The sequence below is a fragment of the Sturnira hondurensis genome, unplaced genomic scaffold, assembly GCF_014824575.4.
Source record: "Sturnira hondurensis isolate 20B ecotype Veracruz unplaced genomic scaffold, ASM1482457v3 Scaffold0006437, whole genome shotgun sequence".
In the NCBI taxonomy this organism is placed as follows: domain Eukaryota; kingdom Metazoa; phylum Chordata; class Mammalia; order Chiroptera; family Phyllostomidae; genus Sturnira; species Sturnira hondurensis.
Window position 1 is genome coordinate 8,228,843 of NW_028079068.1, and position 27,035 is coordinate 8,255,877.

The 27,035-nt window shown below is 37.0% G+C and overlaps 1 protein-coding gene across 3 annotated transcripts in view; it reads right to left on the minus strand.

Annotated features, from left to right (window-relative positions):
- MKLN1 (muskelin 1) overlaps nucleotides 1–27,035 on the minus strand; it is a 337,548-nt gene that overhangs the window by 7,310 nt on the left and 303,203 nt on the right. For all 3 annotated transcript variants that reach the window (XM_037049181.1, XM_037049180.1, XM_037049179.1), the window contains 5 exons: nucleotides 25,153–25,300; nucleotides 24,091–24,205; nucleotides 22,698–22,837; nucleotides 15,371–15,473; nucleotides 8,654–8,708 (listed from right to left, as the gene is read on the minus strand). In XM_037049181.1, coding sequence (XP_036905076.1) covers nucleotides 8,654–8,708; nucleotides 15,371–15,473; nucleotides 22,698–22,837; nucleotides 24,091–24,205; nucleotides 25,153–25,300 — 561 coding nt within the window. The remainder of the gene's footprint in view (nucleotides 1–8,653; nucleotides 8,709–15,370; nucleotides 15,474–22,697; nucleotides 22,838–24,090; nucleotides 24,206–25,152; nucleotides 25,301–27,035) is intronic.

Consider the following 27,035-nt stretch of genomic DNA (forward strand, 5'->3'; position numbering starts at 1 on the left):
TCATTTTCATGATATCAAATAATTTAGGAAGGAAGGAAACACCAGCGTTCCTACTGTGTGCTAGGTACTTCATGTAGGACTGCATTTAGTTGTCACAAACACATAAACAAAAAACAATGAAGCAGTTATTATCAATTCCACTTTCAGATGGGAAAGCTGAGAGAAATTCAGTAATTTAGTAAGGTCCCACAACTGGTAAAGGAAAAGTATGGAATGTGAACCCATGTCTATAAGTGGGCTTTGACTCCAAAGTCCACTTATTTATTTTTATTAACTAATATTCACTGAGTGCTTATTAAGTTGTAGGTAATGTGCTAAATTCATTTAATCCTAAAAGGAACATCTTTTACTTTTTTTCACCCATTACCAACAAGGAAACTGAAATTTACACTCTTATCAGATGAACTGTTAAATTCCGGTAGGCCCCTACTGTGGAACACTACCTATCACTTAATGAGAATACAATAGATCTAGTGCAGTTTCATGCAAACATCTCCAAGCCACATCATGATATTTTAAATTTACAATGCAGAACACATATTTTACACTATATAATAAAACCAGAACACACAAAACTATACATCTATGTCAGTGTGCGCATGCACACATCTGAGGCCTATTCAGAAAGTGTCCAACCACTGTTATTATAAGGAGGATGGTTTGCCTGACACTGATGTAAGCTGGCAGCTAAGCAGAGTGGACTGGAATGCACATGCATGAACAATGACAACTTCACTGTACTAGTCAGTGGGGGCGGTAGACACCACTGAGTGAGCATGTGTATCGTGCAGCCATCATATTCAAAATGACTGAGTGCATACAGTAAGAAATCTGCACCAAATTTTGCATTAAAGTTGAACATTCCTCCACAGAAACTATACGGATGATTCATAAGGCCAAAGATATGGGTGACTGGTAACTGGAAGCTTCATCACAACAACACACCTGCTCACACATCACGTCTTACGCAGTTTTTTGATGAAACATCAAATCATCCAGGAGACTCAGCCCCGCTACAGCCCAGATTTAGCCCCCTGCAACTTCTGGCTTTTCCCAAAACTAAAATCACCTTTGAAAGGGAACAGATTTCAGACCATTGGTGAAGATTCAGGAAAATATGACAGGCAGCTGATGGTGATTAAGAGAACTGTGTAAAGTCCCAAGGTGCCTAATTTGAAGGGGACTGAGGCATCACTGTCCTATGTACAATGTTTCTGGTATTGTTTATCCTCAATAAATGTCTCTATTTTCTTTTTTAAAAGACTTTATTAATTTATTTTTAGAGGGGAAAGGAGGGAGAACAAGAGGGTGAGAAACATCAGTGTATGGTTACCTCTTATATCCCCCACTGGGGGCCTGGTCCGCAACCCAGGCATGTGTCCTAACTGGGAATTGAACTGATGAGCCTTTGGTTCAGAAGCCCACACTCAATCCATTGAGCTATACCAGCCAGGGCAAATGTCTCTATTTTTCATATTGCATGGCTGGGTACCTTCTGGACAGACCTCGTACAGTCAATCCTCATCACTCACAGATTCCATATCTGAGCACTTGCCTCACTAAAATACTAAAATGTATTTGTAATCCCACAATCAATACTTGTGGCACTTCACAGACATGCTCAGAGCAGTGACAATTTGAGTCATCACATGTACAAGGTGATGCTCTGCCTTCTTGTTTTAGCTCTCATGGTATAAAGTCTATTGGTGCCATGCCTTTTGCACTTCTGTGCCTTTTTTGGTGACCTGACTACTTACAATGGCCTCTATGTACAGTGCTAAGTGGTATCTCATACTTCTAAGTGCAAGAAGGCCATAATGTGCCTTATGGAAAAAATCTGTGTTAAGTAAGCTTTGTTTAAAAATCAGTTTATAATATCACTGGTTATGAGTTCCATGTAAATGAATCAACAATATAAATTTTAGAAATAAGGTATTTTTAAACAGAAACACACACAATGCAAGGTTACATATTGATAGGTTGATAAAAATGTTGTGCCCAGAGGCTTGCAGGAACCTAACTCTGTATGTCCTGGAGGAGGAATGGCTCAGTATTCACTAATTCAGTGCTCCCAGTAATGCTACAGAATGTAACTACAGCAAATAACGAGAACCAACTGTAGCTCTACGTCTGTGTATACGGTTGTGTTTGTGTAATGGTCTGTCAGTGGATACACATGAGTGGATATGAGTGGATACACATGAGGAGTGTGGAGAGAGACTGAGAAAAATTGGTCAAGGAGAATCTTAAGGTTTATCTGCAGTCAATCTTTTTAAAAAATACATGAAAGAGGGGTAGAGCACTAGGAAAACTCAGCAACAGTGACATGACTACGTAAATGGCAGAGTTAGGACAAAAAAAGGTTGTATTGATTCTAAATCTCATGTTCCATTCTAATTACTGTTTCTCTCAGTTCATTTTCACCACAAAATAAAATGAGGAACTGAACACAGAAGTGAAAATAGGTAAAGCTCAATGAAAGGTAGTGTAGTTAGTGGCTTAGGGAACGAGCTATAAACCCAAAATACTAAGGTTTGAATCCTGGTTTTGCCACTCACTAGCACCAACCCCGGACAAGTTATTTTAGCCTCTCTGCGTCCTAGTTTCTTCATATATAAAAGGGAATCATAACAGTAGCTACTTCACAGGGTTACTATGGAGATTAAATGAGTTACGACATGGGAAGTACTTAGAATAGTACTTGGCCCCATAGTAAGTGCTCAATAAATATTAGCTATCACTTTATCACTAGAACCATGACTGAAGACAATGACTGTTCTACAAAGAAAGTAACCTATTAGGAATATATTTTTAAGTTAACATACTATACAGAACTAGGGAGCTTTTCCAATTTATGATAAAGTAGTAGTATTAGCAAAAATTCTCATTTTCTCCTGGATACGTTTCTTTACTTATACTTCCAATTCCTAATAATAAACATATTATTATAGAAAAAGCATCTCTAAACATGTGAGCTACAGACAGAGGAGGCTGAAGAAAATATCTTGCTGAAATCTATATTTGGTGGGCTAAAAGGACACAGTGAATTCTGTGAAATTTTTAAGGCACCTTACAAATGTCACACATGCCAAAAAACACTACTTGAGGTATAAAATATCTTAAATATTTATCTGAATTCATACTTGCACTTCATATTTGGACTGTAAAACTTACAAAGAGAAGCATGAAGACCAACAAAGGCAATATGTTATATAGACCAGATTTCTCCTACTTGAAACATACCTTGCTGAATATATGCTTAATTGATCAAAAGCATACTTTCAGATAATAAGACACAGCTCTTAAAATTAGCAAAATGTTTCAGTTCAAGCTTAAAAGTGCCCACAGCCACCTAAGGTCTGTAGAGGTTATTTTTTTCAAAACTAAGACAATGCCAGCAACTTATAAATCATTATCTTTCTAATCCTTTAAATTATATATAACATTAACAAATACTTTGAGAGAACTTCCAGCCAAGATGGTGGCATAGGTAGATACATTTTGCCTCCTCACACAACCAAAAGATGGACAACAAATCTAAAACCAAGCCCTGGCTGGCGTAGCTCAGTGGATTGAGCTCAGGCCCGTGAACCAGAGGATCGAGGTTCGATTCCCAGTTAGGGCACATGCCTGGGTTGCAGGCCAGTTCCCTGCAGGCCAACTCCCAGCAGGGGACGCACGAAAGGCAACCATACATTGATGTTTCTCTCCCTCTCTCCTTCCCCTCTAAAGATAAATAAATATCTAAAAAAAAAATCTAAAACCAAAAGTAACCAGAACTGCTAGAAAATCAAATGGTTTGAAAGTCCAACAACCAAGAAGTTAAAGACGAAACATTCATTCAGACGGGTAGGAGGGGTAACGGGCAGGAGGGGTAAAGACAGGCAGCCGGGGTGGAGAGGACTCGCAGCAAGGAGTGGTAAGAGTACTGGGGCGGGCGAGGTGGTGGCTGGTGGACTGGGCACTCCCACATTCGCATGCAGATAAACCAGGAGAAACAACTGGGGAGCAAGACAGACTGCACAACCCAGGGTTCCAGCACGGGACTATAAAAACCTGTGGAAATTGCAACAGTGGCAGGAGAAACTCCCAGCCTCACAGGAGAGTTCGTCGGAGAGACCCACAGGATTCTAGAACATACATAAACCCACACACCCACCCAGGATTCAGCACCAGAAAAGGCCTGATTTGCTTGTGGGAAGTGGGGGAAGTGACTGAAAGCCAGTAGAGAGCTGACCAAGTGAAGTGGCACTGCTCCCTCTCAGACCTCTCCCCAACATACAGCATCACAACACAGAGACAGATTTGCCCTATCCCAGCAAACACCTAAGGCTCTGCCCCTTACTATGTAACAGGTGGGCTGAGACAAAAAAAAAAAAAAAAAAAAAAAAAAAAGGCCCAAATGAAAGAAAAGATCAAAGCTCCAGAAAAAAAATAGAACTAAGTGATAAAGAGATAGCCAACCTATTCACGCAGAGTTCCCAAATACTGGTAATCAGGATGCTCATAGAAATGGTTGAGTATGGTTGCAAAATAAGAGGAAAAAATAAAGGCTATGAAAACCAAGATAAAGAAAAATGTACAGGGAACCAACAATGAAAAGAAGGAACCTAGGACTCAAATCAATGGTTTGGAGCAGAAGAAAAAAATAAACATTCAACCAGAACAGAATGAAGAAACAAGAATTTTAAGAAGTGTGGAGAGGCTTAGGAACTTCCAGGAAAATTTTAAGCATTCCAACATCCGAATCATAGGGGTGTCAAGGAGAAGAACAGGAAATTTAAAGTATTTGAAAACATAATGAAGGAGATCTTCCCTAATCTGACAAAGGAAATAGACTTGCAGGAAGTCCAGGAAGCTCAGAGAGTCCCTAAGAAGTTGGACCCAAGGAAGCACACACCAAGGCACATCATAATTACATGACCCAACATATGATAAGGAGAGAATCTTTTTTTTTTCCTAAAAGAGAGAGACACATCAATGTGTGGTTGCCACTCACGTGACCCCAATGGGGACCTAGCCAACAACTCAGGCATGTGCCCTGACTGGGAATCCAACCAGCGACCCTTTGGTTTGCAGCCTGTGCTCAATCCACTGAGCTACACCAGGAGCTACACCAGGATCTTACAGGCAAGAAGGGGCTGGAAAGAAGTATTCAAAGTTGTAAAAGAAAAGGACCTACATCCAAGATTACTCTACCCAGCAGAACAGTCATTTAGAATGGAAGGGCAGATAAAATGCTTCCCAGATAAGGTCAAGTTCAAGGAGTTCATCATCACCAAGCCCTTTATAAAATGTCAAAGGGACTTATCTAAGAAAAAGAAGATAAAAAATACAAACAGTAAAAGGACAACAAACTCATAAGTATCAACAGCTGAACCTTAAAAAACAAAAACAAACTAACCAAACAACTAGAACAGGAACCAATTCACAGAAATGGAGATCACATGGAGGGTTTTCAGCAGGGAGGAATAGAGGGGACAATGAGGGAAAAGATACAAGGAATAAGAGGCACAAACAGTAGGTACGAAATAGACAGGGGGAGGTTAAGAATAGTATGGGAAATGGAGAAGCCGAAGAACGTATACGTATGAACCATGGACATTAACTAAAGGTGGGAGAATGACAGTGGGAGGGGGTGGTGCAGGGTGGAGGGGAATAAAGAGGAGAAAAAGATGGGACAACTGTAATAGCATTATCAATAAAATACATTAAAAATATATATAACAAATACTTTGATTTAACTCTAAGAAGTGAAGATAAACTGGATTAATTCCAAAGGGAGTCAGAAAGTTAGGCTGAGGCAATTTTTTTCCTTAGAGAATTAAAAAAATGAACTATTCAGTTTATCTATACACTGAAGATGTACACATCTATACAAAAAATTAATTTCGGTTTATACAAAATTAAATTGGGTTTATACAAAACCCAATTAATTTCAATCCTATGTGAAGTAAAAGTAAACAATCTGATAGAAAATGAAGAAGAAAAAGAACCAAGAACTGAAGATGGGCATGAAACTTACAAAAGGTACTTTTGTTCATAAATTTTTATGCACAGTACTTCTTATTTATTAATATATAAGGTTTCTCTTTATTAAAATTAGCATACAATGTGATTTTGCTCCTCATCCAAATTCATCAATGATACAAAAATGGTATTTTTAAGGGAGTTAACAATGACAGTGCCCTTAAAGGGTCACTTATTAAGTGTTTTATTTTGCTGTTTTCTATAATTATTTCACTTAATTCCCCCAACAACTTGAGATAAGTACTCTATCTCCATTTTATAGATGGCGAAATTAATGATTAATACGGTGACTTGCTCAAGGTCGATTTAAAATTAGCATGTGACAGCCTGGCTGGTGTAGCTCAGTGGATTGAGCATGGGCCTTCAAACCAAAAGATGGCAGTTCGATTCCCCGTCAGGGCACATGCCAGGGTTACAGGCCAGATCCCAGCAGGGGCCAGTTCCCAGCAGGGGATGCACCAGAAGCAACCATACATTGATACTTCTCTCCTCTCCTTCCCTTCCCTTCTAAAAATAAATAAATAAAATTTAAAAAAAAAATAAAATTAGCATGTGACAGAGCTGATATCTACATGTAGATTCTACCTCTGAACCACTGCACTACGTTCCCGTCTCTAATTGTTAAACATACTGCCTCCCTTTAGACAACGTATGAAACAAAACCCCGTGGGAATTTTCCTTTTGTTATTTTTTTCTATTGTGTTTGCATTGTTCTCAGAGCACCTGAGGTTTTTCTGAAATGCAAGTAAAACTAACTGTTCCTGAAAAAATATATTAGCTGGCAGTGAACAGGGCAGACAGATGAAAGGAGTTAAGCTAAAGGTAAAATATGTGCCGACAACAGCCTAACACATTTAAATGACTGCAAAGCAAGTCTTGTTCTAAGGCTGTGAGTCAGCCGGAGACATGACAGTGCTGCCCACCAACCAAGTAAAAGCAACAGCTCCAGGCTGTGGTTTCCACACATGACAAGGCACATATTCACTCAAAGCACATACCTATGTGCCAGGCTCTCAATTCACATATCACTAAATCTGTTTCAAGTGATAAAACTCAAAAGGGTATAGACTTTCTAAAGTAATGCTTATACTTAGGTTTTCTATCACAGGGCTGAGATTTCTAAAAGCCTGAAAACATTTTGTTTTAAACCATTATGCATTCCATTGCATGGAACAGTCACAAACAACGTCTAAATTTTCAGAAGAGCCCGTTGGAGTCATGCTTTACAGCAGCAGTCTGCTCAGCACTGCCGTGCGGAAGCCTACCTGTCCTGGAAACAGACTCCACACTGCAGTCGCCTTGATTAGTAGAGAAGACTTAATTACTCGTTATGGAAAAAGGCAGGGTAAGACCTCAAAGAATACTGCTATTCTCTCCCACCCCAGTGAAAAGCACCACAATTACATATGGTGTTTTTTGTCCTCTTTGAGGTATGGTTCACCTTTAGAGACAAAGGACAAAGAATAACGAAATTAAACTGATATCCCAAGTGTTATTTAATTTAGAGATAAAGAGTACTGTTTATACTAGAAAACGTCAACACTGCTACTCAGCTCTAAGGCACATAATAACAGCACTGTCATCAATGGGATTAATAGGCATTCACCATGTGACCACATTCTATAATGACAAGAGAAAAGCTGGAAATTCCCATAGTGCAAAAGGCACTATGAAATCTTGTCGAAAAGTGATGCTATAATAAGTGATGCTATGATCTTTTCTAACAAAAAGATCCTTGAAAATTCACCTGATTAAAGCTCTGGGTTCTGGAACTTCTACAAATTCCTCACTTTACTACAGTGTAGTAAACTCTAATAATTCATTAATACTTAATGAGAGTAGTCCTAAATGAAAACTGATGTTTAAAAAACTAGTTACTTAAACTGATGCTTAAGAAGCACTTGAGCCCTGGCTGGTGTAGCTCAGTGGATTGAGCACAGGCCTGCAAACCACACAATCGCAGTTCAAGTCCCAGTCAGGGCACATGCCTGGGTTGCAGGCCAGTTCCCAGCCGGGGATGCACGGGAGGCAACCATACATTGATATTTCTCTCCCTCTCTCCTTCCCTTCCCCTCTAAAGAAAAAAAAAAAAGAAACACTTGAGTTTCAAGTACAATTTGTCTTGAACTAAGATAACTGGCATATAAAAATTCCCATATTCAGGAAAGAGATCATTCATTTTCTCTGTTCCCAGATGATTTATTTCATTGCTTACCCCGGCGCCATTCTATTGACACCACACCACTCCACAAAGAACAAAGTTGGAGGAAAAGTCATTCAACCAACAAGTGTTATCTCATACTAAATACATCAGTAATACAGCTTGCATTTTAAAACAATGCTATACAAGTTAATTTATTTTGATCATGCTTCTATTGTTATCTGTTTGCATAATGATGAAGCAACTGGTATAATAGAAAAAGCAAACAGATTTATGAACTGGTGACTAATGCTTGAGAATAACCTTGTAGTAGGTTATTGGAAATTTTGCATTATACCTTGAAACTTACTCCACTGTTTAAAAGAGCAGCTTATCTGAAGTTTCATTTAAAAAACACCAAAATCCAGCTTCCCAAATAATTGCTAGGGCATCTGGCTGAATAAACTACACTGGCATACTTACCTAGAGCTGTAAAATCTGAACCAGATTTGAATAGAGCTGAAGCAAGGAGCTGAAACTGTAAAAGAAAAACAGAGCAAATTAACTGGCTAAGCACATTAAAGGAAAATAACTTCTGTAGTTTTGACCATTCATTAGCCACTGTATATCTCTGCACTTAAGTTTATTTACCAGACAGTAGCAAGAAGAATAACACATTTAGATTAATGAATAGGCTGACTTCTATTGGACTGCTCATCTTTTCCAAAATACTGGAACAAGTCTTGGAATTATTATAAAAATTTATTAAAATATAAATGCTTTATTTTTTAAATGTGTTTATTAACAAACAACTGTCCAACTAAAATAAGGAAAATTACTCATTTGAGAGTCTCACATATGGATAGATTGGTGCCCTGGACAGTTACTGAACCCCGTACACATGTATTCTCATTTCAAAAATAAATGCATGTGTTGTAAATCACCTGTCTCGGCTGTGTAAATCAAACTCTGAGGAAAAAAGCATGGTTATTATGTATAGGGCATTCATAAATTACAAGTTAGACTGGGATTCCATGATCACATACTATTACATTGTTAGGTAATTATAAAGGCTCAAAGGCCTTTTTTACACTGAAATAACATTATAAGTGTTAGTTAGATTCCCAGGCTAACCAGTCAGTTAACTTAAAACAGACATTGTAACTGAACAATAACAAAATAAGTAAGAAAATACTACTGCAACACTGGTCATTTAACAAATTGGCAAAACTGTAGTAGAACTATTTATTTGTATTTTAGTAGAAAATGTGTATGGTAGAAAACAGGCAAGTTAAAGGAAAGAGGCGGCCAATGAGTAGAGTCTCCATGGAGTTGCCTGGCAATTTGCAAGGCTTGAGCAGCTGATACCTCTGATTCCTCAGGATGTATGACATACCCCTGCTTCTGCCTTCAAAATTTCAAGTATCGACCACATGAATATATGTTAAGTCCTGACTAATAATCCTTTGAAGGTCAGAAATTGGACAAATATTCCAAAAGTAATGATCTGAGCAAAAGCAAGGAAAATAGGGAATGAAAGGAAGAGTTAAATATACGGGGGTGAGCAAAAATAGGTTTACATTTGTAATACACATAATACAACAATGATACAAGAATAAAACTTTCGCTTTTTCACAACTGTAAACCTACTTTAGCCCACCCCATATGTACAAGAGAAGTTCTTTATATATGCTAGGTATCAGTTCTACCAGAGATGTCTACTGCAAATATTATTTAGTTTGTGGCTTGTCTATTCTTTAATAATGTCTTAATGAAATTTTAATGTTACTTAAGTCCAATTTATCAAGTTTTTTCTTTTATGATTAGTTTCTTTGTATCATATCCAAGATATATTTGCCTATTCCAAGATTGTGAAGAAAAAATCTGTTTTCTTGTTAAAGTTTTATTGTTTTGGGTTTTATATTTAGATCCATAACTCATCTTAATATTTTTGTGTGTAAATATGAGATCGGGGTTGAGATATCAACACCATTTGTTAAAAAGACTTTCCCTTCCCCAGTGGACTTAGGTACCCTGGTCAAAAAAACGGATTCCATAGATGTGGGTCTAATTCTGAACTCTATTCTGTTCCACTGATCTACTTGTTACCACAATGTCCCAATTACAGTGACTTTATACAGAATTCTGAAATCAGATAGTATGTTCAACCTTATGCTTTTTCTTTTTCAAGACTCTTTTGGCTAGTGCAGGACTTCTGCATTTCCATATAAATTTTAGAATCAGTTTGTCTTTTTCAACAACTAAACCCAAACTTCCTGGCATATTGTTAGGGTATGAATTAAATTAAAAACCAATATGGGGAGAATGGGCATCTTAACAATTTTTAGTCTTTCAATCCATAAATGTGATGTATCTCTCTACTTATTCAATTTCTTACAATAGACTTATTACTACAACATTTGATTATTTTCTGATATTAATATAAACAGATTTTTAAATTCATCTTCTAACTGTTCACTGCTAACTTAAAAATAATTGTTTTTTTCCCCTACAGAACTGGAATTCTGTAACTTTGCTAAATTCCCTTAGTATGTTGTTTGTGGACTACATGGGGTTTCCTATATATACAATAATATCATCTGCAAAGAAACAATTTTACTTCTTTCTTTCTAATCTATATGATGTTTGTTTTTTTTACATGGTAAATAGAGGATGTCCATTGTCATGTTTTCCATAGATGCCCTTTATGAGATTTAGAAAGTTTCTTTTTTTTCTAGTTTGCTAAGAATTTTTATCAAGAATGGATTCTAAATTTTATCAAGTACCCTTTTATTCACTTACTGAAATGATATATGGTTTTTCTCCTTTACTCTGTCAATGTAGTGAATGGCCGATTTTCAAATGTGAAACCAACCTGTATTCCTAGGCTAAAACCCCGCTTGGCCTCTGTGCATTAACCTTTTTATATTTTGCTGGATTTTAAGTAGCAAAAAATTTTATTAAGAATTCTGCATTGCCCTGACCAGTGTGGCTCAGTTGGTTGGGTGTTGACCTGCAGAGCAAAGGGTTGCGGGTGCCATTCCTGGTCAGGGCACATGCTTAGGTTGTGTGTTTGGTCCCCCAGCAGGGGAATGGGTGACAGGCAACCAATCAATGTTTCTCTCCTTTTTCTCCCTCCCTTCACCTCTAAAAAAACAAATGAGTAAATATTTTTACAAAGAATTTTGCATCTATATTTATGAGGGGTCTGTTATTTTCTTTGCTTCTAATATCTTTATTATTAGGCTTTAATATCAGAGTTCAGCTGATTCATAAAAGAATTTAGAAGTGTTCGATCTTCCTCTGGTTTCTGAGAGTATTTGTAGCATCGGTATTTTTGTAACTTAAATGGTTGATAGAATTTACTGATATAGCCACTGAGGTGCAGAGTTTTCAGTGTTAGAAAGCGTTCAATTACAAATTCAACCTCTGTAATTGACATGAAGTTATTTAAGATTTTTCTAATTCTTCTTGTATCTGCTTTAGTAAGTTGTGTCTTTTAAGGAATTTGTCCATTTCATCAAGCTGAATTTGTTGACAAAATTATTCATAGTATTTCCTATTACCTTTCAATATATGGAGAGTATGTAATAATTTCCCACTTTCATTTGTGATGTTGGTAATTTTTCACCTTTTTTTTTGGATAAGTCTTATCTACCGGTTTACCAATTTTATTCACCTTTTCAAAGAACCAACTTTCCACTTTTTAAATTTTTTATTGTTTGTTTTTATTTCACTAATTTCCTTTCTTCTACTTATTTGAGGGTTCGGGTATCAAGTGATATTACTCAATCTGAATAAATCCAGACTTCCTCCAAACTCTGACCTGACTACCCAACTCTCACTATAATACCTCAAGTTGGCTGTTTCATAGGTATCTCAACCTAAACACATACAACATTAAACTCCTGGTCCCAGTCAGGAGTCCCCACCCACCACCACGAACCAGCTCTACCCAGAACATTTTCATTTGATTGAATAACTCCATCCAGTCGGGTCAAAACCTTGGAGTCATTTCTTTCAAACCTTCAATCCAATCTATCATAAAATTCTGTTAGTTCTACCTTTAAATATATTGAGAATCCAATCTATTTCACTTCTCACTATTTCTACTACTACTGACTACTCCTCAGGTCTGAGCTGCAATAATCCCTTTCTTAGTTTCCTACAATCTCTCTTATGGGTCTTTGTGTTTGAATACTCGTTCTCCTTCTTTAGTCTATTCTCAATACAGTAGTCAGAATGATCTAATCAAAACATAAGGCAGATCATGTCATTTCTCTGCACGATACCCTGAACTAGCTCCTCATTCATTTCGAGTAAAAGTCAAAATACCAGCTAACTAAATCATTCACAATCTGATCTTCAATCTCCACTCTTACCTCTCTGACTTCATTTTTTAAAAATTCATTTATTTTTAGAGAGAGGAAGGGAGGGAGAAAAAAGAGGGAGAGAAACATCGACCTGTTTCCTCTCACATACTCCCGACTGGGGGACCTGGCTGGAAACCCAGGCATGTGCCCTGATCAGGAATCAAACCAGAAACCTTTCAGTTAGCAGGGTGACACCCATCCCACTAAGCCCCACCAGTCAGGGCTCTGACCTCATTTCTGACTACCCTTACCCATTTCACCTCTACTCCAGCCACAATGGCCTCCTTGCTGTTCTCCTAAACAAAGCCAGAATGCACTCAGCCTTGTTCTAGCTAATAATAACCTTCTCTAAGTTACTGTCTTAGATCACGTCCTCATATCCTTCGAGTCTTTGTAAAAATGTCATTCCTAAATAAGGCCTATTATAATCATCCTATTTAATAAAATTCTTTCTTTCTTTCTTTTTAATCTATATGGTGGTTATTTTTAATAGTATTTCTAGTTAATATGAGAAAATAATCAACTTCCCATTTCTCACTCGATAGCTGATATCCCTTTACCTTTTTTTATTGCTTGGTACCTAAAAGATGCACAGCATACTGTAGAGACTCAATACACATCTGTTCAATGAACGACACCAGTACTTTGGAAGCTCAGCAGAAATGTCTTTAATATACAATGTGCAATATTAGTTGAAAACTTGTTTTTCTTGCTCCTTCTCTATTATAGAAATCTCTCTGAAAATGGTAGAGTTGATTTAGGCATACTTTTCTTGGGCCTTTCCTAAGAAAAAGTGTCATTTTCATAAGGTTTACTAGAAACTCATCACTAATTTAGAACTGATGTTCTGGAGATCAGACAAAAGCCAAGAACAATTGTTTGGTATATAATGTTAGTCCACCATCATTTCCTCAGTAACAGGCAGGACACTGATCACCACCATAATGATAACTACCCCCTAAAAAAAATCTAAAAACTACTTTTAGTTTCTGATATTATCATTTAATATAGAGATTTTATAAAACATACCCTGAGAACAAAAACAAGCTAACAGATCTTTATGGATAAAACTTTTAAGAAACAGAATGAAAGTCTGTGGCATACAAAATCAACATTTGAGACGATCAAGAAAAAGAGACAAAGAGAAACCCATCACCAAAATTTTAAAAATTGCTCTGTTTGAACTTGAGATACCTCCCTGTCCTGGTTTTTCCCATTAGCTTAGCATTAAGAACAAACTGCCTGTTTTCTTTGGCTTACTTGTAGCTCAAACAGCTGAAATTATTTCCTTGGCAATACTTTGTTTTGGTTTGGTTTTAAAAAATAAGAGAGAAATTAATGTTCCCAGGTTATAACATTTTAGACTAACTTTCAAGGTCTAACAAAATGAACATTAATGGCCTCTATGTTCAGTTATAAACTGTAACAATGAAATCAAATATAGTCTGCTGACAAAACTGATAACTGCCCCTATTTCAAATAGTACCTTGAACTGACTGAAGACTCAACGAAAAATAATTAATTGTGTCCCTTCAAGGGGGTTCTAAAGTGTGTCCTGATGATTCCTCACCTAGTGAAGGGTATAACCAATAACAAGCGAAAGAACAGGACTTATTTTCACAGTAGGCAACTATGAAAGAGTATTTCTTTGTTTTGGTGCCAAGGACATTCAGGCTCTAGTGCTTGAAAGCACAAGAAACCTGGTGCCTCAAAGTGATTTGATATTAAATCTGAAACCCGTGCTGATGCTAGATGGAGAAAAGCACTGCTTGATGTTGCTATTACAAAGCCAAAGCAAAGCAACAGCTAACAGGGAACAGTTGTAAGGGATAGAACTACATGTCATCAGCACCAGTTCCGTCAGTGGTTTATGGTTCAGATGCTGCTAGATGAACTATGAATAAGGACAGGTGGCAAAAGGAAAAAGTGACCAAAGGAATCTCAGCAGTTAGTAGGAAAACAGTCTATAAAACCATGAAATCTGTTGCAGGTATAGTCACATAACAGTAATATTAAACCTGCTTCCATGTATGTCATGTAACAAAACCCCCAAAAAGTAATGATCTGCTACTAATTTCTCAATCTTAGAGACCACTGATGTGTGAAGTTAGTAGCCCACAGTCAAGCTATCCTGCTACAACATTCATACAACCAAATATCAAGGCAGCAAGGGTTCTACTCCCACCAACCTCTCTTCACTTTCTCCTACAGAAAAAGGGAGTTTTCTTTCTTCTCTTAAAGTATAAATAAAAAAAGTTTATATTGAACCATTTTGTAATCCACGAGTAAAAGAAGAATGAGTCTATGAGAGTAAAATTTTCTATTTCCTTCCCAACACACAAAACTAATGTCTACGTTAAAACTTTGTATTTGACCCTGGCTGGTGTAGCTTAGCAGACTGAGCACAGGCTGCAAGCCAAAGGGTCGCCGGTTCGATTCCCAGTCAGGGTACATGCCTGGGTTGTGGGCCAGATCCCCAGTGGGAGCCATATGAGAAGCAGCCACACATTGATGTTTCTCTCCCTCTCTTTATCCCTCTCTTCCCATCCATAAACAAACAAACAAATGAAATCTTTTTAAACATCCAGAACTTTATATCTGAGAATCCTGTTCTAAATGGATCCAGGGGTTTTCTTCTGTGTGTGTGACTTGCATGTTATATCACATGAAAATAAGCCTATTCAATTTCTATTTCATCTGCTCTGTGCCAGCTTAAATATTATGTGTCATGTTTTTCCTTTAAACATCTAAGAGCAAAATCAGCAAATATAAGTTGGAAAGACTTTTGTTTAAGAGCTCAATTTCTTAAGTTTATTACCACCTTTACCTCTTTTGTCTCTTCTGGGTCTGAATGATCCACAGTTATATAAAGGTCGTTTTGTAAGTATTTCAGCGCACTAAGAGGATCCATTTGGGCCTTTTCTTCAAACCTAGAAAATGTAAACAAGAATAATTGCCCGGAGTTATAAGAAAACATCAGAAATGTCTTTCAGAACTGAAGTGGAACACTATATATGAAGAGTTAGTGTGGATCTGAAAAAACGGCTTTCGGGAATCTAGAAATAGAAAGAGTGCCATGTAGATAGTACAGATATGGAGTCTGTGAGATATAATGGTAATGCCAGGTGGTCCTAGGCAGGTGTGTTCCTGGAGACTGGGCAAGAGCACTTCCTACCCTCCTCTTAAAACTGTAAGCTAAGATAGCCCTGGCTGGTGTGGCTCAGTGGATTGGGTGCCGGCCTGTAAACTGAAAAGTCACCGGTTTGATTCTCAGTTGGGGTACATGCCTGGGCTGTGAGCCAGGCTCCCAGCTGGGGAAGTGTGAGAAGCAACTGATCAGTGTATCTCTCACACATCGATGTTGCTCTCCGTTTCTCCCTCCCTTCCCCTCTCTCTGAAAATAAATAAAATAGGGGGGAAAACCCCTATACACTAAGATAAAATCAACCATAACATATAGTGAATATGACAAATATTTTACATAAACTACAAAAAGCCAAATATGTTTTAGAAAAAACAAGTAGAGATAAAATAAAAATACTTGGTTAGATTTATACAATATACTCGCCCCCCACCACTGAAGATGTTTAACAGATACCTGAGAAACAGAAATGAGTAGTTTCTTTTAATGAGTATCATTAACACTGGTTAGATATTTTTAATGAAACTGTTTCCACACCTCAGCCAGTTATAACAATAACAAAACTGCAGCAACTTACTAAGCACTGTCATGTGCTTGATACTGTATCAAGCACGTATCACCTTATTATTATCCTCACAATAATTTTAAGATGGTTTTATTGTCATTTTTAAATTAACAGATGAGAAACTGAAGCCCTGAGAATGAATCTGGCCAAGATAAAAGCTGGTAAGCGACAGAAGTAGAAATTAACACAGGTCTATCTGATACCACAGCTGAAAAGGAAAGAGTAAGTTCTCTTTTAAAAAAGTCTGTTTGGGACTATATGTAAATAAGAAAATGTCCTTTTGTTATAGCATAATTATATATGGATTTATTTATAACAAATATGTATGCTCTTCACATGTACACAGAGAAAGAAAAAATGACACTTAATTTCATATGGGGAATGAAAATAACGAGCCTTTCATAGGCTGCTGGCATCAGTCATTTCCTGTCTTTAGAGAGAATCTCAGTAACAGGGTTACCCGTATTGCAGGCAGGGGCAAAGACTAGCAAAACATCCCAGCTCTCTTGTACTAGACAGCACCATGACTGTCAGCCAGCCTTACAACCCTCAGAAGAGGGTTCCTCAGGCAGAGCTCAGGTCACTCTACCATCTTGTCCACGATTGATTAGACAAGGGTTTTGGTACCTGAGCCAAAGGCAATCATATCAAGCTTGATCAGCAGTTTATAAAGTGGCCTGGCAGAATTACTCCCAATAGGGATACTCCCTAGGGAAGTCTCTTCTAAGAAGATACTCTCTCTTAAAGAATAAGAATGTGAGACACACAGAACCACATAAAAGGCAGATAAAACAGAAGGTGGTAAAGACAAGAGATGATAGATTCCTTCCCTTCCTTTCTTCCTACCTATCTATCAACTGAAGCCAAAGAGATAAGTAGTTACCGATCTCTTTATCTCTTTATCCATTTATCCATCCATCCATCTATCCATCCATCGATGTGATAAGGCTGAGGAAAAGCAGAGTCAGGTAGGAGTAACCAGTAAAACAGGAGAAGCAGTCAGAAAGAAGCTGAAACAGGCTTGGTTCCAAGAAACACTACTATAGTAGCTCCTAGCTACTAGAATTGGTTCAGTACCCTAAACAATTCTCCATTATGCCTCAGTGGTCATATGCTGAGAAAGTTCCTTAATTCTCTGGATAGTCTCTTAATAAATTCTCTTTCAGTGAGGTCTCCAAAGTATGTCTTTCTCCTTTGCAATAACCTCAACAACCTGACCTGAAATAAACTAACCAAAACATACCTACCATCCTCTTAAATCCAACAAACAGATCAATTTTCCTGAAAGTTATGTTTTCTCTCTTCTTTTTCTAAGCTTTTTTTGGCCTGCAAAAAATTATCACTGGATTTGTGTTTGCAGTCTAGAATTATATTTCAGCTAACAATTCTGCCCTGGAAAAGGAGCAGGAATTAATGCTATTTTTCCCTTTTCTCCTTTTCTATACCCCAATCATTAACAAGTTTGGAAACTTGAATGTTATAAAAAATTAATAATAGTGGCACTTTATTTACTCTATCATGTGGAACCATTAAATATCAGGAGACACTTACTTGGCATACAATATACCTCTTTCCCTCCAAATTTATACTTCAACAAAACAGAGTAGTTGCTTTCCATAAGAACAACAACAACAAAAAATAAGGCAGCCCAGTCAGAAGGAAGGAACCAACTTCTATCAATTCTGCCTGCAATGTAATAATGCCCCCCAAACTCTTTAATTCATCTAAGAGGTGGTAGAAAATATGGTATGCTTTTTCAAATGTCAGAGATGGGCCTTTTATTGTTCGTTCAATTTAGTAGACAAGATTCTTAAGATGCCCTAGAGAAGTCATCCCTGACAGTTCTTTCTCTTACACCCATATCAAATCCATCAAGAAATTCAGTTGCTGCAACCCTCGAAGTTTATCCCGAATTTTACTGCACTTTCTCAATCTCTCTGTCCACCTTCCCTCAAATGGTAGCGGTCCTCAGCTAATGCCCTACATCCCTTTAGTTTTCTTACTCTTCCCCAGCAAGCTCCGTTTCCTCGTTGATGACTCACAAACGTAATACAGCCCATGCCTCTCCCGCTATGCTAACAGATGATCCCTAAAACCTAAAGTGAACCGAACTGAACTATGTTAACCTGTTGTTTCTGAAGAATTCCCATTTGAGTAAAAATAGCTGTGACCTTTTCCCCAGTTCTTCTGGAAGAAAATCAAGAATTGTTTTTATTAAAAGCTAAGTCTGAATGTGTCACTCCTCTACTTAAAATCTTTGAATGCTGCCATTTTACTCAGAGGAAAAGCCCAAAGACCTTCACAATCTGAGCCCTTTTTCTCTCTGACCTCACTCCTACTGTAATCACCTCACTTATTCCACTTCTACCGTACTGTCCTTCTCACATGATTTCTCAAATAATCCAGGCATATTTTTAACCTCAGAGCCTTATCTATTATTACCTACCTGGAACACCCTTCCCCTCAAATATCTTGTATGACTCACTCCCTCATGTTCTTTAGGCATGTATGCAAATATCTTTGCAGTGAGGTCTATCCTTACTCTTATTTAAAAATCACGCCCCCACCTCCCGCACCTGTAAAAAAATAGTTCTTAACCTGATTTAGTTTTTTTCTCACAAAGCTTACTATCTAAAACATAAATTCCTTATTAATTTTATTGTTAGTACCTCTTCATTAAAAATGGAAACTTGGGGATAGGAATTTTTGCCTTTTTCACTGACATATCCACAGAACCTAGAATGACGTCTAGAACAGTGAAGGCGGTCAAGAAATACAGGGTCTGAAGTAAGGCATGCATGAGTGTGGCTGGTAGGGTATGTGAATGTCTCGCATGAAATGGACAGCCAGTTGAACATTTCACCTAAAATGGCACATGGTGTGCTTGAGTGTGATATTGTTATGTTACAGTTTTTAAAAACTTTAAAGTATATTTTATTGATTATTTGATTATAGTTGTCCCATTTTTTCTCCCATTTATTCCCCTCCACCCTGCACCCCACCTCCCACCATCATTCTCCTTCCCCATTTTGTTCATGTCCATTGGTCATACATGTAAGTTCTTTGGCTTCTCCATTTCCCATACTATTCTTAACCTCCCCTGTCTATTTTGTTCCTACTGTTTATGCTTCTTATTCTCTGTACCTTTTCTGCCCATTCTCCCCTCCTCTTCTCTGCTGATAATCCTCCCTGTGATCTCCATTTCTGTGATTCTGTCCCTGTTCTAGTTGTTTGCTTAGTTTGTTTTTGTTTAGGTTTAGTTGTTGATAGTTGAGTTTGTTGTCATTTTACTGTTCATATTTTTGATAATCTTCTTTTTCTTAGATAAGTCCCTTTAACATTTCATATAATTAGGGCTTGGTGATGATGAACTCCTTGAAGCTGACCTTATCTGGGAAGCAGATAAGGTCTGCTTCCATTCTAAATGATAGCTTTGCTGGATAGAGTAATCTTTGATGTAGGTTCTTGCCTTTAATGATTTTGAATACTTCCCAGCCCTTTCTTGCCTGTAAGGTTTCTTTTGAGAAATCAGCTGATAGCCTTATAGGAACTCTTTTGTAGGTAACTAACTTTTGCTGTTTTTAAGATTCTCTCACCTTTAATCTTGGGTAATGTAATTATGATGTGCCTTGGTGTGTGCTTCCTTTGGTCCAACTTCTTAAGGATTCTCTGAGCTTCCTGGACTTCCTGGAAGTCCATTTCCCTTGCCAGACTGGGGAAGTTCTCCTCCACTATTCACTATTCTTTCAAGTTTTCAATTTCTTGCTCTTCCTTTTCCCCGTCTGATTTGGATGTTGGAACGTTTAAAGTTTTCCCAGAGATTCTTAAGCCTCTCCTCATTTTTCTGAATTCTTGTTTCTTTTTTTTATTCTGGTTGAATGTTTATTTCTTCCTTCTGTCCAAATTGTTGATTTGATTCCTAGTTTCCTTCCCTTCACTGTTGGTACCCTGTATATTTTTCTTTATTTCACTTTGCATAACCTTCATTTCTTCCTCTATTTTGCAGCCATACTCAACCATTTCTGTGAGCATCCTGATTACCAGTGTTTTGAACTGTGCATCTGATAGGTCGGCTATCTCTTCATTGCTTAGTTCTTTTTGTGGAGTTTTGATCTGTTCTTTCATTTGGGCCATATTTCTTTGTGTCAGCACAACTGTTACTTTTTAAGGGGCAGAGTCTTAGGTATTCTCCAGGGTGGAGCAACCCACGTGACTTGTGGCACTGTATGTGGGGTAGGGGTCAGAATGGGAACAAAGCCACTTGCTCAACCGTTGTCTGGCTTTCAGTCACTTCTTCTAATGCCAGCAAGCAAACTGAGACCTTTTGGTGCTGATTCCCCCATGGGTGGGTCTGTGTATGTTCTAGGACCCCGTGGCCCTCTCCAACAAACTCTCCTGTGATGCTGAGAGTTTTCCCGTCACTGCAACCGCCACAGGTTTTTACAGTCAGAGGTTTTGAGGCTTTATTTCCCATGCTCAAACCCTGGGTTGTGCAGTCTGTCTCACTCCCCAGTTGTTCTTCCTGGTTTGTCTGCACGCAAATGTGGAACTGCCTCATGCTATACCTTGCCTGCCTAATATTCCAGCCGCTGCCTTGCTGGGGTGGAGTCCTCTCCACCCCAGATACCTGTCTCTATCCTTCCTACCAGTCTGGATGAAGGTTTCTTCTTTAATTTCTTGCTTGTCGGACTTTTATACAGTTCAATTTTCTGGCAGTTCTGGTTGTTTTTGTTTTAAAATTTGTTGTTGTCCTTCTTTTGGTGCGTGAGGAGGCAAAGTGTATCTATCTATGGCTCCATCTTGGCCAGAAGTCCTGTTACAAAATTATATGCTTATGATTTTGTAATAAAAAGGGGTATTACTTGTGCTGACCCTACATTCCCTTAATGAATAGTTTTACTGATGATTCTAGACCTTTAGTTAGTTGCTCTGGCCATTTTATACATGAGCAATGTATTCTTCAGCAAGATTAAGTTGAAAGCTTGAATATCAACCCAAGGTTCTGGTATAAAACTTTTTCCAAGATAGCTGTTAGCTATAGAACTAAAAGCAAAAAGTAATGAAAACCAGAAAAGAAGAATACTCTGTTCCATATTTTTATGCTATTACTATTCTAATTAAAAATAATCTAACCCTGACTAGTATGGCTCAGTCAATTGGTTGTCATTCCTAAAAGTGGAGGGTTGTTGGTTTGATTCCTGGTCAGGGGGCATGCTTGGTTTGGGGGCTTGGACCTGGTTGGGAGCATGTAAGAGGCAGCCAATTGATGTGTCTCTCCCTCTATTTCTCCCTCCCTTCCCCCTCTCTATAAACAAACAAACTCTTTAAAAATAATCTATATAAATGAATATTGTATATAAAAGAATATTGTATATAAAAGAGTCTTTAATCATTCTTACATTCCCCTTCAAGGGCTCTTCTGGTTTAAATTCTGAAATGAGCTAGCACACAATCTCTCCCCCCAGTAGAAAATTTCAAATGTTGATCATTTGCCCACCAACACAAACTTGTTGCCGTTCAACTTTAATCACTATTTCATGGCTCATTCTCATACTCACAACATTTGCTAGTCTTTCATCACTTATTAGATTTTATTTACTTTTTTAGCGACAGGGAAAGGGAGTGCTTGTATGTATGTGTATACATGTGCGTGTGATGGTGTTGGGGGTGCTGATGAAAGGAAGAACTGTGAAGTCAGAATACTCAGGGCCAAATCCTGCCTGTGCCACTTAGAGGTAAATGACCTTAGATGAGTTATATTACCCAGACATTGCTCGAATAAACAGCAGCTGTTCTCACTAAGCGCTAACCTTCCCCTTCCAAACTATACATTTTTATCATCAAATATTATCAGTAATGAAAAAGATATGCTTTTCTGTATTTTTTCAGTAGTCTATCACTTCTAAGGCTAAAAAGCAAACATGACTCAGGAGACATGCATGCAAATGTTTGATTATACACTTTTGTAATTAAATGGCAAAAGTAATGATGTAAAACTATAATCATATTTAAAGTTGTATTCTAAAACATCAAATTATAAAGAGATTATGAATCAACTACATCATCAGATTCATAGTTATCAACAGGTCAGGCATATGACAATTATCTAGAACTGATGTAATTTTTATGGTGGTTCGGCCTTGAGTTCCTTGATGGTAGGTTAATCACTCTCAAAGAAACTTTTCCCATTGTTTTAATAGTTGCAAAATATCCTTTTTCTAAATGTAAAAATTTCAACATCAGTACCTATCCTCACTTTGTATATTCCTTTGAAATAAGGAAATAAAAGTAAGGAGAATAAAAGGACATTTACTAAAGTCATGATCTTCACAGTGTTTACACTGTCATGTTACTAACTTTCCAAAGACAAAGTCACATCACCAAAGCTGAGGTAATACTAACAATAGCTGATATAAATAGAACGTTTTCAGTGAGTTATTTTTATACCTGTGTTTTCTTATGAGGTACTTGCAGTGCCTCAGTAAGTAATCTTTTGAAGGCCTACACAACTTCAGTGACCAGAAGTCATCTAATCTCATTTTGGGGGAGCAAGATTTTCCTGGATTCCCACCGAATAAATAATGAACCTATAAAAAACAAAACAAACCAGATTTTTAAAAATGCATGCATACTTAAGTAATTACATAAGTCACAGTCAAATTTCTTCACTTTGCTAGTACTATATAACAGGTAACCTCCTTAGCCTTACATATATATATAAAAAACCAAAACATTATTGCATTTCTACCAAAGGCTTCTCTTTAAATTTTTCTTGTTTCCATTTTATTTTAAATTACTGTGGCTACTTCCTTAAATTACATTTTATATTAAAATAAATTTTATTACCACAATTATACTGACAATAGAAAACATGAAACAAAAACAATGACAGTGTGAAAATTATTAAAGGAAATCTCAACTAAAATTGAAGTTGGGATAGACCACAGAAGTCAATTACCTACCACTGGGAGTCAGTTATCCCCATATTGGAAGACATCAATTACAGACCCCATCAGAAGAGGGGTCACTTCATTACCAAACAGCAAGTACAACCGCTTTACTACCCCAGCAGGAAGAAGAAAGATTTCCTTCTTGCCCAGCAACAAGCCCAGCCAATTGAAACTCTGTAGCTCAGCCAATGTGAAGCCAGAATCACCCAAACTCTTATTTTCCTCCATGAACTGTCATTTTTCTCTTATTGATGACTCCCTTGTCCCACTCTCATGGTATCTTTTACCTAAAGGTCTCAAATGATATGAAATTTAAATAATCACCTGTAGCTTAAACAGAAAAACACAGGTTCGTCAGTAACTTACTATATAATCTGAGAACTAGTTCAAGAAACTATCCTAAACACTGACACTAAAAGTTCAGAATGCCAGACTGTTTTTACAACATGGGTGGAAAAGAATGTGTCACTCATAGACAGAAAAATAAAGATAAAAATATTTCTTACACAATAAAATCTAAAATCGGGAAGTTACATATATCTTTTCATATCATGGGATAAGGAACCCAAGTGCTGAAAACTGTACTCCTTCAGCGGAACACTCACACTGTAGGAGCGACAGGCCACACCATGAATCTCATCTATGCCCCTAAGCAACAGCCACTGACCATTTGCAAAAGAGGAAGGTGCCAGGAATTAGGGACTATACAAAAATGTTTATTCTTTTAAGGACTTTTTGGGGAAATGATATTAAATGTCTGCTACATATTCTATTAAATGTCCATAACTTCTTACTCAAATCCACTTAAAAATAATCAGAAACATATATATTTTGGGATTCTTTCAGATTGTAGGTCATGGAAAATTTACAGGTCAATGTAGTTAGGATACCTTGTGTAACTCATCATATACAAGCTGATGGGCAAATCGTGGACATGGTTCTTCCTCCTGAAGACTTTTAGTTGGATTATCCTTTGCAGCCTGATCATTTTTATAGACACAAGACCTGAAAGACATTGCTTTTAAGGCATGCTATCCTGGAAAATTAGCAGTAGACACAATGTTAATGCAATTGTAGAGAGGAAATTAATCGCATGTCAAATTACCAACAAAACAATTATAAATTTCTTTACACCAAATCTTAAAGTTCTCCTGAGTCTATAAAATAATCTGAGTTGTTAGAACTGAGTTCTCAAGTTTTTTTAATGTCCATCAAACTTCGCTTAAGAACAACCTACCTCATGTTATGAAATAAGACATGTATGAAGGCTCAAACTGAAGAATGAAAGAGGCAATATCCCATCTATTCACAATAAAAAAGTACAGTAGGTTGTTTCATTCTTACTGTAAACAAATGTCATATGTAGAAAGTACTAAATTCCTTAGCTGCTGAGCACTGCCCTCCATTGCTGAAGGGAAGAAGTTCTTTGAAGTGCCTTTGTTTTGCAGAATACTCCCTTACGCAACAATCACAGAATGTGCAACAATCACAGAATGTTAGGCGGGTGTTTCCCCAAACAATAGCTACAGCAACAGTTCTGTGCTCTGTGACCAAAAGGTCCGATTTGAAAACGCTAAATAATAATGTGCCTTGCCCCCACCCTGCTGGAGTCAATCCATTTCAATTTATAAAACCTAAGAATTGGGAACATTAAAAAAACATTGTTCTGAAGTTCACACACATGCTTAGAAGCAAAATCTACACTAAAATACAATTTTCTTGACTTCCAGACCAGTAACCATCTACAAATTGAAGAATTCAAATATAAAACCCATTCACTGAATGCCATTGTATATATACAGGGACTGATTTTGACTTTTTCCTTCAACACTGGCATTTAAATGTATGACATCAAATTAACACAAGCCTTCCAGTTCTGTCTTCTTTTGAATAAACTAACAACCTCCAGTAAATGTTACATTGGAATGGCAGCACAGACAAGAGCTCCTTACCAACTATTCCTCACAATGTCATAAATCCAGAATGAATTTCTGACATTCTCTTCCCTCTTTTCCTTGTCTTTGCTGAGTCCAGATAGGACATGTATTTCATTCAGTTCTGGATCAATGGTTGCTCTCTGTGTGAATCCTGTCATTGGAACTATAAAATGAAAGAAAAAATAACAATATTTGTATTAGATAACAGATTGGTGCTACTCTGTTAAAGATTAGTACATCTTTACCCCACTCTGCAGTAGAGTAAGGTCACGGCCTTTATTTCCCAACACACTACATAACTTTTACATTAAACAATAAACAATGGTTTATCACTCTCTCCCCATTCTGGACTATTAGCTTTACAAGGGTGAACATTGTTTGGTTCACTATTTTGTTCCTAGTGCCTAAAATAGGGCCTGGCATATAATAGCTATCAACTATTTGTTGACGGAAATAATAAATGATAACTACCAGAATGGAGCCAGAAAGAGGTAGAAGGAAGTACACAATGTATCATTCTGATGAGGAAAAGGGCAATACTTTAACTGATTTATTATCTGAGTCAGCTGTACTTTAACAGTAGAGAAAAAATATTCAAATCTTGACTTGGAAAAACAAAATTTGACAAAACTGAAACAGATCTGTTTAATATGTTCAGAATCATTTAAAACACAGGGTCAGATAATACACCTTTTTAAAAATTACAAACTCTTTTATTACAAAATCATAAGCAAGTAATTCTGTAACATAACAATATCACACTCAAGCACACCATGTGACATTTTAGGTGAAATGTACCTATTAAAACTATGAATTATTACACCCTTATTATTACCCTACCAACCACTCAAGCAGGTGTTACTTCTGCCAGTCCATGTATTTGACAACAAGGTACAATGAAGTAACTTAATTTCCAAGGAAAAAAAAACCATTTTGGTATACAGTATGCTCCAAATATGTTTCCCTGAGTGGATCAAATTCCCCAGAGTTAATAATGTTTGGGTTTTTTTTAAAAAAAGAAATCCATTAAATGAATGATGATGATTCTGCATTACCCAGAAATCTATAAAACATTAATATGACAAATTCAAATTGTCATATTAATAACAATTCAAATTCAAATTGTTCTCATCATTGTTATTTGAAAATATTAATTGAAATACAATTTTATGGTTTGCAACATAATTGTCATATATCAAAAACAATGTTATTGTTTCAAAGTTACATTTCTTATAGGTGAACAATTATCATATGCTCAAAAAGCTAAACAAACATCAAACTAAAGAAAAATATTTCAACCAATCCAGAATAGTATGGTGGGAGATGCTTTCCACACTGATCTTCATTTGTCTTTATCTACTTTAGTTAAGACCAAATAATTCTGTATTTATTTTTTCCTAGTTTACCTTAAATTCATGTGTCCTTCTATATTCCTATTCAACAAATTTGTTTGAGGTATTTTAGAGACTATCAACATGTATACCACAGTAAATATATTTTAAAATTACACACACAAACCCACAATATATGTGTATGTATCCACACACAAGTGTACATATTTATACATATCCATACATTGACTTAATCTTAACAATAACATGAACCCTTGTACCATACTCCTTAAGTGGTTATGTAAAGCCTGGTATTTTCTTTCTTTTTTTTTTAATTAAAATATTGTGAATTTAATAGACCTGCTTTTCAATTTTTCAGTATTTTTCTTTTTCTTTTAAAGATTTTATTTATTTATTTATCATTAGAGGGGAAGGAGAGAGGGAGAGAAACATCAATGTATGGTTGCCTTTTGTGCGTCCCCTGCTGGGAGTTGGCCTGCAGGGAACTGGCCTGCAACCCAGGCATGTGCCCTGACTGGGAATCGAACCGCGATCCTCTTGTTCGCA